This window comes from Schistocerca nitens, chromosome 2 (assembly GCF_023898315.1).
Source record: "Schistocerca nitens isolate TAMUIC-IGC-003100 chromosome 2, iqSchNite1.1, whole genome shotgun sequence".
Classification (NCBI taxonomy): domain Eukaryota; kingdom Metazoa; phylum Arthropoda; class Insecta; order Orthoptera; family Acrididae; genus Schistocerca; species Schistocerca nitens.
The window spans coordinates 640,639,374-640,658,484 of NC_064615.1; the positions used below are offsets into that span (position 1 = coordinate 640,639,374).

At 44.7% G+C, this 19,111-nt stretch overlaps 1 protein-coding gene across 2 annotated transcripts in view; it reads right to left on the minus strand.

The window, feature by feature from the left end:
* The window catches only part of LOC126236753 (myosin-6), a 300,874-nt gene that overhangs the window by 76,010 nt on the left and 205,753 nt on the right, over positions 1 to 19,111 (minus strand). For both annotated transcript variants that reach the window (XM_049946291.1, XM_049946293.1), the window contains one exon: positions 2,770 to 2,888. In XM_049946291.1, the coding sequence (XP_049802248.1) occupies positions 2,770 to 2,876 (107 nt within the window). In that variant the 5' untranslated portion in view covers positions 2,877 to 2,888. The remainder of the gene's footprint in view (positions 1 to 2,769; positions 2,889 to 19,111) is intronic.

Below are 19,111 nucleotides of genomic sequence, written 5' to 3' on the forward strand. Positions count from 1 at the left end.
CTTTTACTGTGGTGAAATGAAGAAAATGCTTCAGACAAAACATATGTAGATTTTTCCGTAGAATCGTAATCAGCAATAAAATACGGGGTTTCTCATTGAAGATTTGAAAGTCGCCCCCCAACCACCCACGCACGGTGTGAGGTGGCAGATCGAGTGTGCTATCTCTCCCTCTACGAAACAAACAAACTGGAAATATAACTTTTTTTTTTGATCCGATGTGTAGTTTTCGAGATATTTCAGTGTCTTCAGTTAAAATGAACACCCTGTATGTTCATGGCTGTTTTGCGAAGAAATTAATCTCTCCTCAACACGGCGGACTTATATCGAGTTTGGATAGATCTACCTGTAAGAGCATTGCCCACGAAGACAATGTTCTGTGCTCGAGTCCCGGTCTGGCATACATTTAACCGGCTACGAACTTTCCAAATGACGCACACATCGCTACAGAGGGAAATGTTTATTCCGTGAAACCTTCCCAGTACGTCTTTTTTTCTTAAACCTTCGTATCCCGTATCCGTGAGAGGGAAATCACCGAAAGTGAAACGTAATAGTTTCTACTCCATTTTCCATTTGCGCTGACTGCCTGAATTCCTACCTCCCTCATAATGGTCACAGAACTGTCCTCATTGCCACGCACTCCATTCATTGGGATACGCGTTCATTGTGTCACAATCTGTCAAATGTCATTTGAAGAGTTTTTTCCTTTCGTGAAACAGAAAACAACCAATTAGCAGAGGTAAATAGCAGAATTTTGCACTGAGCGCACAGACACTTGGTTTAAAATGTGTGAAACAAGGTTGTACACCTATAGGAGATCTGAAGACAGTTCCAGATAGATTAGTAATGGTAAGACAGATTTCGAAACTAGTTGTTAAACTAGAAAACATTTCCAGCGGAAGTTGTGAACCCCAGTCATAAATTGTTGGTAAGAAATGCAGTTGAAATCTAAAAGATCTGGAGAAAGGAAGTAGATGAAAGAGGTGAGATCTGAATAAATTGAAAGAATCCCTGGTTGTGGAAAGTTTCAAAGAGAGCGTTAGACAAAGGTTGAAACGACGGAAAGGAACACAACGCAACACAAACGGAAATCCTTGAGAGATGGTGTGGAGAAGGAAACAGAGGATCAAACACGAAAAAAGACAAAGCGCAATAGAAATCCTTAGGCAGTTTAATTCCGAAGGAGAAAATTTTTAAAAAAGCAGCAAATTACGCTTGTAAAAGCGAATACAGCCGTTTAAAAATGAGATCGACAGAAAGAGCAAAATGTCAAATCAGAAATACTTAGAGCAGAAATTCGAAGCTGTAGAAGCATGCATGACAACGGGAAGGAAAAGAAGGGTGGGTGTATGAATATCATGAACTCTGATGTGAAGCCTGTACTAAGCAAAGAAGTGAAGGCTGGTAAGAATAACAGAAAAATTAAACAACGGAAACTTCAAGACAATATTACTGTGAAAGGCGAGGAAGTAGATAGAGATGAGATACTGCGATAAGAATTTGACGAAGAGCTGTAACATCTCAGTCTAAACAAGGCGCTGCAATAGACGACATTCCTTCAGAATTCTATAAATCATTGGGGAAAAATACTATGACACAAATAATCCTCCTGCTATGTGAGATATATGAAATAGGGAAAATGCCTAGAGACTTCATGAATAATATTTGCAATTGCAAAAACAGCAGGCGGTGGAAGATGTGAATAATGCCGAAGTATCAGTTATGGCTGCAAAAGACTGACGCGAATTACTTGCAGAAGATTGGAAAGATTGGTAGAAATCGACCACAGGGAAGGTCAGTTTGGGTTTTGAAGAAATGTAGGAAAACACGAGATGCTAATGACCGTACGACTAATCTCGACAAACTGAAGAAAGGCAAACCTACTGTATAGCAGCTGCAAATTTAGAGAAAGTTTTGCGTAATGTTGGCTGGAGGTAGTTGGTATAAAATGAACAGAGCAAATCGTTATCTACAACTTGTCTGCACAAAATTTAGATAGCCTTCGCTCCCTGTATTTTATCCCTCTACCTCCACCGAGAGACGAAGGAAATAAAAGGGAGGCAGTAGTGGAGAAGGATTGTTACCGTTCGTAGTATTATCCAACCTGTGTGGAGAGTAAGATGTGAAGGAAACTAAGGACGAATTTGTACATGGAATTATAGTTCAGGGAGCAGAATTAAAACTTTAAGGTTTGCTGATGACACTGTAATTCTGTCAGACGGCGATGCTGACGGAATTAGATCAACAGTCGAGTCACTAAAAGTGCTAGACGAGTTTTGCTGCTTGGGCAGCAGAATAAGTGACGGTGGTCAAAATAGAGAGGATATAAAACGTAGACTGGCAACAGCAAGAAAAAAGTTTCTTAAAACGAGAAATTTGTTGACATCGAATATAAACTTAAGTGTTAGGAAGTATTTTCTGAATATATCTGGAGTGTAGTCTTGTACAGAAGTGAAACGTGATGGAATAACTAGTGAAGAGGCACTGAATTGAAAATAAATTTACGGCACGTCAATGAAAGAAGAGATCGGTTGATATGGCGCATCCTGAAGCATCAAGAAATCGTCAGATTCGTTTTGGGGTGGGGATTAAAAATTGTAGAGGGAGATGAAGGCAGGTTCAAATGGATTGTAGGTTGTATAAATTATACAGGCATGCGGAAGTTTAGACACGACATAGTAGTGTGGAGAGCTGCATGAACAAGGACTACAAGAACAACGGAATGGAAGTGTGGACAGTGTACGATGGAAGGAGCGTGTTGCGAGTACTCACGTGATGGCCGGGCCCCTCTGCGGCGGCGCGGCGTGCGCCCCCAGGCAGAGCAGTCCCACCCCCAGCCACAGCAGCAGCAGACACGGCGCGCCCCCTGCGGTCTTCATGGCTCCACTCGCCTGAAACACAAGAAGCGCCTTGACAAAGCTGTTTCGTCTCTTCACCATGGCTGACCGGGCTTATCAAAGCAAAGACGGGACTTACGGAAAAACCAATGATAATTCTAATGAACTAAATCATTATTTTGTATGAAATTATATCCTGTCAAACGAGAAACGTGAATAACTTAATATAAACTTTAAATGTTGGAACCATAAATTTGGTATATAGAGGACGCGCGCGTCTAGCGACAACAACGGTATTGCTACACCACGAAGATGAAGTGCTACAGACGCGAAATTTAACCGTCAGGAAGAAGATGCTGTGATATGCAAATGATTAGCTTTTCAGAGCATTCACACAAGGTTGGCGCCGGTGGCGACACCTACAACGTGCTGACATGAGGAACGTTTCCAACCGATTTATCATACACAAACAGCAGTTGACCGGCGTTGCCTGGTGAAACGTTGTTGTGATGCCTCGTGTAAGGAGGAGAAATGCGTACCATCACGTTTCCGACTTTGATAAAGGTCGGATTGTAGCCTATCGCGATTGCGGTTTACCGTATCGCGACATTGCTGCTCGCGTTGGTCGAGATCCAATGACTGTTAGCAGAATATGGAATCGGTGGATTCAGGAGGGTAATACGGAACGCTGAGCTGGATCCCAACGGCCTCGTATCACTAGCAGTCGAGATGCCTGTCCGGTTGGCACGCTGGTTCGTCAAAATCCGGAGTTGTTTGGAGGGCCCTGCTCATAATGTTCCAAACGTTCTCAACTGAGGAGAGGTCCAGCGAATTTGCTGGCCAAGGCAGGGTTTGCAAGCAGGAAGACAAGCAGTAGAAACTCTCACAATGAGCGGGTCGGCATTATCTTGCTGATACGTAAGCTTAGGATGGCTTGCCATGAAGGACAACAGAACCGGGCGTACAGACGTACCTCTGTGCTGTAAGGGTGCCACAGATGATCACCAAAGTGTCCCTGCTATGAGAAAAAAATGGCACACCAGACCATCAGTCCTGGTTGTCGGGCTGTATGGAGGCTGACAATCGGGTTGGTACCCACTGCTGTCCCGGGAGTATCCAGATACGTCTGCGCTGCTCATCGGTTCAAAACGGGACTCATCACTGAAGGAAATTCTAGTCCACTCAATGAGATTCCAGGCCTGAGGTGGTCCAGTTCCGGTTTTTAAGGCTTTCGTTGTCGGACATCACAGAACCTATGTGAACCAGAGCGTTTAGCATTCCTTCCCTTTCTGATGGTTGACGACAGCTACAAAAGTGAAAGTACTGCTCCGTGCGGTTTTCTTCCGACAGACACTGCGGCCCAATATTCCGTCTGGTTTTATCCGTGTGAGAAACTCCAAGAATGGCAGCCGACCACCTCCGTGGTGAACTGAATTTGATTGTGGATAGATTTTAGGTGTTGCAAGAAAAGCTAAAGCTCATCGTTCCTGTGAGGCCAAACAACGAACGTATATTAAACATATCTGCAGAAAACTGTCGATTTGGATGGTGCTAAGTACCTTGTCCTCAAAGTCTTCCATGTGCATATTTGTCACCACAGGTGAGGGAGCACAATCCATGTGGCCGCCATCAGTCTGTTCATAGTAATGTCCGTCAAAATGAAAATGTGTGGACGTGAGCACCAAACTGAAAATTTCGGAGGACGAGGGCTCAGTTCCTTTTCAATAGTTCCAGCAACTCCTTGAGTGGATATCTGGTAAAAAGTGACACAACGTCGGAACTGACCATGAGATGTGAGATTGCGAGTCTGAGTTTCCCTAGACGTTCCACGAAGAGATCCGAGCTCTTGGTGTGGTGCTTACATTTGCCAACCAACGGACTCAAAAAGAACGTTAAGTATTTCGCAAGCTGATACGTTGACACTCCTGTTGTACTCACTATTGCTCTCAGAGGAGTGCTCTCTTTGTGTACTCTTGGAAACCCGTAGAGCCTAAATGGTGTGGCATCACGTGGCCGAAGAAGTTCAATCGTCTTGGGCTGCATCTGGGTCGTTGGATCCGTCGCCATCATCTTGCAAGCCGCGTCGTGTAGGACTTGGCATATTTTCTCTTTGTATTCTGCGACTCTTCCCCTTATCCACTGGGAGGACGACTACGTCTGGATCGTCACGGAGAGAACGCAACGCGGCTGTTTCCCGTCAGGAGATGCTGTGCTTCGGCGGCACGGACCTGGCGAGAGTGCGGTACGTTTCCCGCCGTATCTTCTCCGCCGTATCGAGTAGTAGATTGGAGCCAACTTGCTCCATTCGGCTCACGATTTCTGCGATAGGTAGTGGTGCTGCTGGTGTTGAGGCAAAGTTTAAACTTTTTTCAAGGACAGACAACGCAGTGCCGTCGATGGTTTTCCCTCAAGGATTCATGACCGTGTAGTCTCTTGTTTTGACTGTTTTGATATTAGTCACTTGAATTTTCAAGACTGTTTCATAGATGCATTTCGCTATGCAAGCTCTGCTTGCACCGTGGATGAACATTCAACCCACTCCCAGGCAATGGGGGCGAGCAAGGGCATCAGTTCTACAAGTTGGGCGAGGTGCTTGTGTCCTACGGAGTCTAACTGGTGGGGTGTTTCTCTGATCCGCTTAGACACCCTTTCGAAAAGGCAAGTGCACTCAGAAGGCGTCGTTTCTCGTTTCGGAGCTTATCAAACTTCTTGACTTGCTGTAGTATTCCCTCCCAACAGAGCGAACTAATGTCCATTGGTAGGTTTTCCTGCCGAATATACTGCTTGAAAGTTTCTTGGGCTTGCAGCCAGAGTGATTGATCGTTGTAGAACGAATTTTTGACGGCGAACGTACCATCATCATCAGGTCTCTCCTGCTGACATCCTGGACCAGTGGGTACGATGTATATACCGGTCGTCTCCCCATCAACTGACACCGTATATGAACCACCTGATGTGCTGCCGTGCCGGCCTCGGTGTTGGGGGTAGCTTGCTCTCCGTAGTCGAGTGATGGTCTCCAGTAAAAAATTAAGTGTTGCAAACCTCGCCGGAAAAATGACGATCGTTATACTAACGCCGAATAAGTTTTGTCTCCTTGAAACCCCGTGGTGGGAATCCAAGCAAAGTTGGGAGCGATCGGGTCATAGACAGTATGACATACAGAAGTTTGATTCGGTTCTGGAAGTGTGCTCGGATAGCTGACGTTGGTAAGGCAACCGCTCGCAACAAGCGGGAAATCCGTGTCTGACTCCCGGTACGGCACATATTTTCAGGTGTCACCAATAGGAACTAACTTAATGCATCTAACGTCAGAAAGATTCCGCAATTGCGAATAAATATCATAAATTTAGTACAACTGCAAAATCGTCACCAATATCTATTTCTTCAGACATTTTTAAAAATAAGCTCAACGAATGGGTACAAGTCATAGGTACGATAAACAACCCCCCCCCCTCCTCTCCCAAACATCACAGAATCGCCCTCTAACCTGAACGACAACTTCCGCACACTGCAGGTTAAAGGCCTGATCGGGCCGTCGCGGCACCTATTAGCTTGCGTTATTTGAGAAGATGCCAGGTCTCTACTCGTCGGACCACACTGCACCCCTCCAGTCAACTATTACCTTGTTTCTGAGTTGTTTGGATCACTTCAGTGCCGCTTTGATCAGTGCCTTTTTACGAGGTAACCGCCACCAAAATGTCCATTCCACGCACTGCCACTGCAATTTCGCTGGGAAACTGGGTGGATGTGCCAGCATTAGCTGACAGCAGCTATTTCTGCCGAGTTCGAAACGGCAAGGCGTGACACTCGTGTCCGCTCCTGTCGGTACGGTATCTTAACGAAAACTGTTCTTACGCCTTGTTATGTGGCTGTGAGTTATACACCATTCCTTACAGAGATGTTAGAAGCCCGCAGAGGAACGCTGACATATCGGAAATCTTTATTCAGGTACAGGTCCACACAAGTTCGTTCCTTTCTGCTACTCTGTCAGCTAGCCACATCTACTTACCCTACTACACTGATTCCATATAACCGACTGACACATACACGTTTCTTCACTGCTCTGACATCGGTCACATGACTGCCTGTTGTGTCGCTGTTGAGCTGTTGTGTCGCTACCCAGTCGTTTAACAAAGGTGATATCAAGTAATGGCAAGGATACTGTGAAGTACTGCATTAGCAGCCGCAGGCCAACGGCCACAGTGTTAGTGGATGTTAGCGTCTGCAGACGGGAATTTGATTCGTCAATTTTATCGGAACAACAGGAATTTAAAGGACTGTATAATGGTTGGGATCCATTTGGATTGCAATCAGTTACAACATACGTGGAGAAGCACTTACTATTGACAACAATCACACACAAGGAAAATATACATATTTCCCTTTTAGCAAACGAGACGCGCGGACCCCGAACTACTACAGCCGCCTGACCGAGTGTCCATTCACAACTGTCTCTCACTCTCGCCGTGGCGAGTGTCCCGTTAGCCGCCCTGGAGGGGTGGCGTCCATACCAATGCCCCTCACGTACAAATAACTCCTGGAGAGTGGGCAACTCACCCACTTTCACTACGATTCCAGATGCCGACCAGATATACTTGACATCTGTCTCCACAAAAACACATCTCTGGCCACAACAACTGAAGTGGTGAACGCCTTTGACTCTGGCCATAACCCGGTTATCCTAAGATTCGAGGATGACCGAGATGGACCAGAGGCGAGAAAGAGAGTTGCGTATCATACCAACTGGGAGCGCTACAAAACGCTCATATGTCAACATATACTCGATTTTGCCCCAGAGATGTCCCGAAAAAAGGACATAGACCACGCTATACAGGAATTCACCCATATAGTGTCCTCCTGCAGCAAAATCGCAACGATTAAAATCACCCACGACCAAGGAAGAAGCAATTTACCACCCGACCTTACCCAGCTCATTGCGGATAAGAAGAGAACCCGAAAGCTCTGGTAACGATTCCGAGACCCACGCGACAGAAGAAACATGGGAAGAATGGCCAGGGAAATATGACACCGACTGCAAATGCCCTCTGGGAAAGAAGCCTGCAAGAGGCAAACAGAGACGAGGACCGTCTCTGGAGCAAAATCAGGGCTAGAAGGCAACCCCAGAAGACCATCAACCCACTACACGGAGAAAACGGCATCGTATACACCCCAGAGGAAAAAGCCGACGCCATGTCAAGCAAGCTAGACCCAATTAAGAGAAAACATCGTGGACGACGACGAAGAAGAAGTGGAGAGGAATGAAAGAAGAGTTTGTCGCTACCTCACCAGGAAACTTCGGCAGAGACATGTCACCTCCTTCGCCCTAGTCAACGAACGTGCAGTTGGTGCTCTTATCAGGCGAATCGGCAATTCCAAGCCCCTGGTCCCGATAGTAACAAACCTCCCTTCCTCAAAAACCTTCCCCAACCTGTCATATCACACCTCACAGCCATGCTCAACAACTGCCTAAAAACAAATTACTTCCCTTCAGCCTGGAAGGTTGTTAAAATCATCTCAATCCCTAAACCCAACAAAAACCATCTATTCCCACAAAACCACCGGCCTATCTCCCTACTAATGGTTTCATATGGCTCTGAGCACTATGCGACTTAACTTCTGAGGTCATCAGTCGCCTAGAACTTAGAACTAATTAAACCTAACTAACCTAAGGACATCACACACATCCATGCCCGAGGCAGGATTCGAACCTGCGACGGTAGCGGTCGCTAGGCTCCAGACTGTAGCGCCTAGAGCCACACAGCCACTCCGGCCGGCTATCTCCCTACTGAACCACCTCTCTAAAATCATGAAAATCCTAACACAGATCCCGCTGCTACACCACCCCCAAACAAACAACATCCTCTTCCCCGAGCAATTCGGATTTCGTGCAGGCCACAGCACCATACATCAGACCATTCGCCTGATAGACCACATCTGTATGGAGAAATCCCAGGGACATAGCACGGCTGCAATATTTCTAGATATTGAAAAGGCGTTCGATCCTGTTTGGCATGACGGCCTGCTCTACAGAATGTTCAAATTAAACATCCCAACCCACGTAGTACAAATTATTAAATCCTTCCTCATAAAAAGGAAGTTTTACTTCGCAATAGACGGTGCCGAAAGCACACTGAAAAAGACAGAGGCTGGGGTACCACAAGGCTTTGTGATTGGTCCCCTCCTATATCTCTTATACAGGCTGTTACAAAAAGGTTCGGCCAAACTTTCAGGAAACATTCCTCACACACAAAGAAAGAAAATATGTTATGTGGACATGTGTCCGGAAACGCTTACTTTCCATGTTAGAGCTCATTTTATTACTTCTCTTCAAATAACATTAATCATGGAATGGAAACACACAGCAACAGAAAGTACCAGCGTGACTTCAATCACTTTGTTACGGGAAATGTTCAAAATGTCCTCCGTTAGCGAGGATACATGCATCCATCCTCCGTCGCATGGAATCCCTGATGCGCTGATGCAGCCCTGGAGAATGGCGTATTGTATCACAGCCGTCCACAAGACGAGCACGAAGAGTCTCTACATTTGGTACCGGGGTTGCGTAGACAAGAGCTTTCAAATGCCCCGAGAGCGTGGAGGCCATGGAATTGGTCCGCCTCTACCAATCTATCGGCCACCGAATGTGTTGTTGAGAAGCGTACGAACACTTCGACTGAAATGTGCAGGAGCTCCATCGTGCATGAATCACATGTTCTGTCGTACTTGTAAAGGCACATGTTCTAGCAGCACAGGTAGAGTATCCCGTATGAAATCATGGCGGTGAATCGAGGAAGTACAGTACATACTGACAAAACTAAAATGAGCTCTAACATGTAAATTAAGCGTTTCCGGACACATGTCCACATAACATCTTTTCTTTATTTGTGTGTGAGGAATGTTTCCTGAAAGTTTGGCCGTACCTTTTTGTAACACCCTGTATACAAACGACATACCAAAAGCACCAGGGGGAAATATAGCGCTGTACGCAGATGATACAGCGCTATACCACAGCGGCAGAAATCTGAACTACATTGTGGCCAGCCTGCAACGCCACTTGGAAGATGTCATCAAATGGTGTAACGTCTGGAAGACAAAGACCAACCCAGACAAATGTCAGGCGATAATATTTACAACAAAACGTAAGCCACCTCTCAGAAACAAACAACATCTGCAGTGGAAAGAGGCAGTCCAATACCTAGGCTTAAAACTAGATAAACACCTGACGTTCAAACAACATATAAGCGAGGCAAGCAACAAGGGATCCGCACGCCTCTACCAGCTGTATCCCCTGCTAAAAGGCAGGGGCCTCACAACTGCAACAAAAATCAAGACGTGGAAAACAATCATTCTGCCGGTCGTACTATAGGGATCAGAGGTATGGAGTATGGCCGCAGATACAAATTCAACAAAAATCGAAATACTACAAAATAAAGCACTTCGAATCATAGCTGGTGTAAACAGGTATACCAGCAACGAAGTAATCCGAACTATGTTAGGATACCCGACCATCTATGACATCATCCAACAAAAATCCATCAACTTCTACTAGTCTTCACGCACATCACGCTATCATCCGATGAACACCCTTGGCAGGGAAATCCACCCCCAAGTAAAAACCCCTAAAACAACCATCGACCGAATCTTCAAAATGTAGGTACAAGAGCCACCTCCTTACAAACAACACCATCAAAATCCCTTGCAAACAAATCCTACCTACATCACTCCCTAGGGATGGAGACCCCAAAACAATTGCCAAATAAATCCCAAGTTCCGAAACCCTAAGATAAAAAGAGGAGAAGACAGAGTGCAGCTGGCACTGGTTCTTCTAAAACATGGGGTAACCCAGCTAATTCGAGTCCTGGCAGTACTATTCAGTGACTCAGCCGAGTGTAACGACTGAACACACTTTATGATGACATGTGGATCAGAATGACATACAGGTAAGGTGATTGGGAGACGAGGCTAGTCGCGCTCAGCGAAAAACTGCACCACGCAGCGGTAATGACTGCAGCAGGTGGGCTGATCTCACCATATCAGGGCGAGTGACTAGGTGCCGGGGTTTAGTGACACAAAAACGCCTCGCAGCTGTATAAATATATCTAAATCTTGAGCCAGAGGCATTCTCGTCGCCAGGGCCACCCCAGAGAGCGAGATGACTGGGCACCGCCAGCAGCAGCCGTGGGTTCGAGACCGGGCAGCGCCTACCTACAGGTAGCTGACGGGACCTAGTGCCACAGCCCACCAATCTGTCGTCCGCACCTGTGGCTGCCAGTACTGAGTGCGCTCCCCGCCACTTAGTACCGTAGTGCCAGCACCAGTCCAACTCCTGCCAGAGAGCAGCAGCTCGATTTCCCTTTTTTTTCTGCAAACGGCAGGAACCTAGCAGTTGCAGCATCAAAACTGCGCAGCGAAGTTAAGCATTACTCTTTCTGTTAGTAGCACCGAGCGGCGATTACGTCCGCAATTCCTTTCACACGTCTCCGCCCACCGAAAGGACCAACTCTATCATTTCCATTTTTGTTCATCATTTCAAGCAAGTATTTCTGAAGAGTTCCGATGTGAAGAAATAGCACACTAGTTGCGTATAAGATTATTTGGTGTGCTATTTCTTCACATCGGAAATCTTGTGTTATTCTACGCGCGTTTCCAGACTGTAGCGCCTAGAACCGCTCGGCCACCCCGGCCGGCTCGGCTCTTGATATTGCAGTTTCGATAGCGATATATCCGAGAACAGGCACCACCGATATATGTCGATGTTTCTCGCATAAACATCGATATATACATGTATCATATTTTATATTCACCCCTAATTGCGGAGTAGGAACGCAGCATACTCTCACAAAGGCCGCAGCCTTTGACAGCGCCGGCCAGGGTTAACCGCACGAGACGTGTTTTGCCTCACCAAGCCTCGACAAAATATGTACTGAGACTGAATAAAAGCCTCTTTGTCAGCAGTGTTCCCACTGGACCCTGCGGCCCGTCACAGCCGCCTCTCGCCGCTCCAAGCGCAACTGCAGTCTGCAGAGTGCTACGCCATCTACAGCGCTCTAAAGCAACCAGCGTGTTCTTTTAAGGGCGCGAAAAACATTTTGTTTGGTCGGTTCGGTTTACCGCAGGAAAACCGCGAATGCAGGTATTCTATAGTGTCTGTTAGTATGAAAAGGCACTCTTCACACTCAAGAGCTGCTCAAGATAAACGATGTCGGACCATCAACTGTCGTCGTTTGTGACACAAGGAGAGGAAAACAGAAAGAGAAAAGGGGAAGCAGCCCTAGCGGAGTGTCAGCTCTGGCTGACAGTGCCGGCCAGGCCACGGCTGCAGGGCCCCGCGCTCATTTGGCCGCCTAGCCGAGCCGCCTACCTGTTGTCGCTAATGAGCGCCGCTACGCGACAAAGCGCTGCTGACGCTCTTAATGAAGGGGTCGGCCCACTGTCCGGTGACGGGCGGCATCGCTTTAAATGCTAATAAACAACTGTTAACGCACCTACCGAAGGTACGGCACAAAGGGGCACTTTGACAAGCATTATTTCTGCATTTTGTCGCCACTGAACTGCGCGACTTTTGCTCGAATATCTCTTATTTTAAAGTTGAACATATTTAAACAAGTGGTCTTAATGATCGTGGCAAGTGGAAGAAAAGGGTTTCAGTGTGAAGTGCATAACAGAAGCTACGTATCACGTACCAGTTATTAGGACTTTTTCCCGTTCCACTCACGTATGGAGCGCGGGAAGAATTATTGTTTAAGTGCCTCAATGCGCACTGCAACTAATCTAAGCTTTTCCTGGCGATCCCTATGGGAGCCATACATACAGGGTCATAGTATACGGGCTGATTCACGAAGATATGCAAATATTTTAATATGTTATTCTGCAAGTAAAACTAAAGAAAAAAGTTCGTATAAACATAAGTCCGCAAATGTTTAGTTACGGAGTTACGGCTAATAAAAGATTTTGCCTGAAATTTAGCAACTTCGCTAATATGAAGCCATCGCAAAACAGTACGAGGTTGAAGTAAAGCACGATTTCGATTTATTTTGTTGTTATTGATCTGGTGACTCTAATAAAATATGTCTCACGCGTGTATCTGCAGTAGTTTTCTAAAACATCCAGAGAAGTAAAGAAGAAATTTCGCAAAATTTTTAATTTATTAACTACTTGGTCCAATTTGTTTTTTTTTCTTTTTTATAATTCCAGACAACTAAACAAAGCTTTCAACAGAAGTTGTAGAGAATTTAATTTTGGAAAAATGATGGTAATAACGTTAATTGAAACTGTGTGAATGTGTCAGATAATCTGCTTTTATTAATACGATAGCATACGTGAATTCATGTTAAACCGGAAAAAAACAAAACTAAGTGTTAAGCAAGTTGTACAGAGTAAATACAATTTCACTGAACAATGCAGAAAACTAACTCGTTTCAAGGTTAGGAAACGACTAAACAACTCATTAACGGTTGCCAACAATGACATAAACGTTTCTACATTCTTAATGGAAAGTAAACAAATTTACTTGTGTAATGACATCTTGGGTTGTCGGGTGTTCTGCCGGATGTCAGCGTCGTACTTGCACGATATTTCGGTAGCGTAGCTCTTTACCTTCATCAGGTGCGACCTGAGACAGTCTCAGGTCGCACCTGATGAAGATGACGAGCTACGCTACCGAAATATCGTGCAAGTACGACGCTGATATCCGGCAGAACACCCGACAACCCAAGATGTCATTAGATCGCCGGGAAAACCTGAAGAATTGTACTTGTATAATCTTTGCTTCTCCGGAAGTCCTGGAAAACTACTGCAGATACGCGTATGGGACAAGTTTTATTAGAGTCACTAGACCAATGACAACAAAATAAATGGAAATCGTGCTTTACTTTAACCTCGTACTGTTTTGCGATGGCTTCATATTAGCGAAGTTGCTATATTCCTGGCAAAATCTTTTACTATCCCTACCTCCGTAACTAATCATTTGCAGACCTATGTTTATATGATTTCTTTTCTTTACTTTTACTTGTAGAATAACATATTAAAATATTTGCATATCTTCATGAATCAGCCAGTATTCCTAGAGTCATTATTTAAAGCCGGTTTTTAAAACTTCGTTATCAGACTTTCTCGGGATGGCAGGTCAATTCTTTCATAATCTCTGTGACACTCTTCCGCCGCGGGTCAAGCAAACCTGTGACCATTCGTGCTACCAATCTCTGTATACGTTCAACATCCTCTGCTAGTCCTATTTGGTCCCACATGTCTGAGCATTATTCTATGATGGGTCGCACGAGTGATTTGTAAGCAATCTAATTTGTAGAGTGATTGCATTTCCCTAGTATTCTAGTAACAACCCGAATTCTGCTATTTGTTTTACCCAAGACCGAGTCTATATGTTCGTTCCATTTCTTATCTCTACTAAGTGTTACACCCGGGAATTTGTGTGAGTTGACAGATTCCTGATGTGACTCACTAATATTATATTCATAGCACACTATGCTTTTTCGTGTTGTCAACTGCACAATTTTATATTTAAGAACATTTAAAGCATGTTGTCAACTTTTGTACCACTTTGAAATCTTATCAAGGTTTGACTCAATATTTGCAGAATTTCATTCAAACTGTACTTCGTTGTCGATAACTGCATCATCTACGACTGGGAAAAGGCATCAGTCCACCGGACTGCATTTTAAAATCGTACGTTATTCAGCACAACTAGTTTCAAGCATGAACCATTTTCAAGTGTATCTATAACAGATGTGCAACCATTGTCTCTGTTCCGTCAAACAAAAGTCGAGTACTATGTGTAACTGTGCGTAGCTCGGTCGTCAGAGTGCATCATCTCGTGATTTAAAGCTATAAAACACAGCAACAAATATTTCTTTACCATAAACAGATCCACAACCGTTACTAAATGTAATGCCAGAACCGCCGTTTATTATGCCACCTCAATACATGCAGGCTCTAAGGTGGCTATAATTTCGCACCTTACAAGAACTCATCCACATACTGTGCCGTGATCTATAAACACAATTAGGTATCATATGACAGGTTGTACATCGTATATATTAATATATAAAGGAGACTGACATTGTCACGTACGTCTCGTAAATAATTGTCAACGCTTATTGAATGAAAGGTGACTGAGTGGCTTTATTATAAAAACGGCGTAATGAATGATTGCCTATACTAGTAGAGGTTGGAACGCCAATGGAGGTGAAATGGCAGGCAGAACTCAAGCTCTGGTTGGAAGGCCCGCACAGGTGTTGGTCCTGCTTAAACACAGGAAGTAGCTACACAGACGTCATGGCACCCGAGCTCTGGAGCAGAATAGGGTGACGGCCGGCCGCTGTTGTAGTAGGGGCCGGAAGGATAACCGGATAATACTTCCGAACGCTGAAAATCTTGGACTCAGGTGAGAGGAACGAAGAAGCGGCACCCCGGAAACCACGCAGGCTGGGTTATTTCCAAGGATTTTTACTCAGAAGCGTACGATTGTACGAGAATAGGTTTTTCCTCGCAAACATTCCGCGCTTGACGATAAAAGACTAAAATATAGTTGGCCGGCGTTCGGAAGAATCTGTAGAGAGGGAGAATATTCCGTGATTTCGGGAATATGATTCGTTTTCGGAATTACGATGGTGGGGAGGCAAGCCATACTGGGAAGCCAGCGCTGGAGAGACGAGGTCTTCCGTTGTGAGCGCCCGTGTGTGACGGTCGCTCGGTATCAGCTTCTGTTGGTACAGACGGACTTGCTGTCTTTGCTCTCAGTAGAGTTTATAGTTAGAACAGTTAGGAACTGTACTGTTGCGAACCTATACGATTCTGGACTTCACCTCCAGGTTGGAAGTCGTGGTTGAGTATGCAGCTTATAGTTACGTTGAGATGTTACCTGAACTCCGTTCTTGTGGTTGGGAGTTCGCGTTTCTCGTCTGTAGAAGACAGAGAGGAGAAGACAGTATTAGAGTATATTAGTCAGAGGACCGCCTTCTGCCGTCCTAATGTTTGAAATAGTTTATTTGTAGCTGGTGTTCTTTCATCGTCGCAGTCGAGTACGAGAACCATCGCTTCGACGCACCGGACGCAGTACATACGGAGATATCGCAAAATGCTTCGACTTATTAGGGCTATAAAAGCTAAACAGCTGTGATCGCGTTAGTTTATTTCCACTGAGGTTCTACACCACCGTAGATCATCTTTGAAAGTAGTGTCTTCTAGTGTTTGGTATGTAGATGATGCCAGTCATTCCGCGTTATTGATATTAGACCGCGCAGTCATAATAAGGGGTAGAGTTGGGCAATTGATCAGTAATTTTACTTAGGAAATGTAAACTTTGTAATATAAAGGTTTTTTTTAAATCTACAATTAATATATAAGCAGGAATAACGTTTATCATTTAGTTGGATTAGTTGCCTTCATCATTCATTGATGTTTAGATTGTAATTTATATGTTAAAGTCCATTAAGGGATCTCTTTTCCCGAATGTGACTCAAATGTTTTAACCACTGCCGCACCTCGCTGAGTTACTTCAAAGAATAACATCGTGGAAATCTTTCGAAAATCATTTTCCATAGTACAGTTACTTCTGCACAATACGGTAAAAGAGCTGTGTACATAAATTCTGCACTATACGGAATTAAGATACTTCCCAAAAATTCTTATTTCACATCATACCGCTTCAAACAACGAAAGGAGTCCACCATGAAAGTGTACTACGTTTAAGGGGCAGTCAAATGACAACAGAACACCCGTCACAACGGAACGATGGAATGACTCTGTTGTGTACATAGTTCCGCGTAGTCAGCGGTACACAACTTTCCCATTAGAGCGCGCCCCGCTAAGCGCAACAGCGCAGGCGCAGCGCTCGTCCGTCTCCGCACTACGAGATGGCGCTGTCTTAGAGACGGACCAAATTCTGCTTCCGCCGATCCGCGTATTAATATGTAACGCAGCCAATGATATTGCTGCTAACGTAGAACCTTTTCTCTTCGCGGATCGCACTCGCGCAGTGATACCTGAACGCGCGAGGTATTATAACGAGTGTACAGACCTCCGATTAGTCAGTCTGCATTAGTCTATAGTCAAGTTTCAGTCTGCACCTAATAAGATTATCATATTCCTGTACATAACCATGAACATAAACGAATAGACGCTTTGTCAAGTATCAGAGATATGTGAGAATAAGATTAACGTACCAAGACCAAAGGAACTTCAGATTGTAAATAGCATCCAGAATCAAGTTAATTAAGGTTTATGATTTTTATTATTTTAATAAATGAGTGTGAAAATTAATCAAGTTCTGTTTAAAGTTGGTCACCGTCAATCTGCTACTCTAAGCTCGCAAGTGGCATTTCTATCGTCTGACCTAACGGCAGAAGATAAACACGCCACGATAAGACCACGAGACATATTGCTGACACTCGCTTACTTCGTTAGAGCGACAAGTCAAATAATCTGTGTGTACCGAAGGTCTTACAGTACGCACACCACAGATTCCATTGAAAAGTAACCACCACACGCGTTAAGATTTTCATCCCACTGAAAGACGAAACGACCACCTTCTGTTCCGCAGAACGCTGTCAGCCACTGACGGATCCACAACCGCGCCCACTCTCGCACTTCCTCGTCCGACTGAAACCGACGTCCACGCATGTCTTTCTTAAGGTCGCCAAAGATGTGAAAATCACACGATGAAAAGTCCGGGTTGTACGGAGGATGTTGCAGTGTATACCAACCAAATTACTGAAGCGCGGAGTGGCCTTCGTCCGATTGTTAGTGTGGGGGCGGGCGTTATCTTGCAACAGGGTGATTTCGCCTGACAGCGTTCCTGGACCTTTCGACATAGTGGCGCAGTCTCTGCAAAGTGTCTTGTGGCGCTGCGTATCGATTCTGATTCAACGTTCGAGGAACTCGAAGAGCAGAGAGCCCCTGGAGTCGAAGAAAGAAGTCATAATGACCTTACCAGAACTTGTGTGAAAAGATTTGTATTACTTTGACGAGTGGGATGTTTCCACTATTGGCTTTGCCGTTTGCCCTCGGGCTCGCAGTGGTGGTGACCTGAAGAAGGACACACGTGCACGTCGGTTGCAGTCGGACGAGGAAGGGCAAGAGCGGGTACAGTTGTGGATATGTCAGCGGCCGACCGCGTTCTATCAAACAAGGATTGATCATCTCGTCTCCCAGTGGGATACATTTCTAAATGCTCTAGTGATTACTGTTGAATGAAACCATTTCATAGTCCCCTTGTAACGGGTTTTCGGTTTTCTTTTGACGGTCCCTCATAGTATCTCTGACGTTTGTATGGAAAAGACTGAAACAGAATATAGACAGAAATAAATAAGCAGCATTGCTACCAACATATTGTCTTGTTTTGATTACACTGGAACTATCCTAAGAAACATCTCGTCGATGGGTCAACAGAGAGGTAGAAAACTGATTGTGGTATGGGAGCAAACCTGCTATTTCGTTCTTATGTCAGTCCTGTGACAAAGTACTGTGATTATTTCCTGTATCTTCGATATCCTCATTCAAATTGTGTCTAGTCCAATTTAATTTTTCCCTGTTAGATTTTTTCTACTACCGTTATGTAATATTTCATTGGTTTAAGATTTTAATAAAATTGTGTCCACAACCATACAAATATTGCGAATGATAACAGTCACTCATACTCGGAGTCAGTCATTCCACGCCAGGCTTTGGATATCGTACCTTTACTACAGTCTGCTCATACACGTTCCTGTTTTTATGAGCTCCATTTCTAGTAGATGAGAATTTAGTTGCTGAAACGAGTGATCCTATCCTATCAATAAATTAATATCAGAAGATTTCTTTTATTACCTACAGTCCGTCACATCCTCATTCATGTTCATCACTCTTTGATACTGTCTACGTTTGATATCCATACTGTTGTATTATTAATCGGCTATATTATTTTTTGAGAAGAAACCTACGAATGAAAAACCTTAGGCGATGGGTGCAAAGTTACATCACTTTTATATCGGCAATAGGTTGTAGCAGTAATGATTATACCTGACCAGAACAACGAAGTGGTTTATTGTTGAACATGGGAACAACGGTATTGTCGTTTCACGTTTGTCTGCGAACTCAATATGGCTGCGGCAGCAATGGCGGGACGTTTTTGTTCTGGAGACATCCGCTGTTGGTGAGCAATATCAGGTACACTATATGATCAGAAGTATCTGGACACCTAGCTGAAAATGACTTACAAGTTCGTGGCGCCCTCCTCCGGTAATGCTGGAATTCAATGTGGTGTTGGCCCACCCTTATTCTTG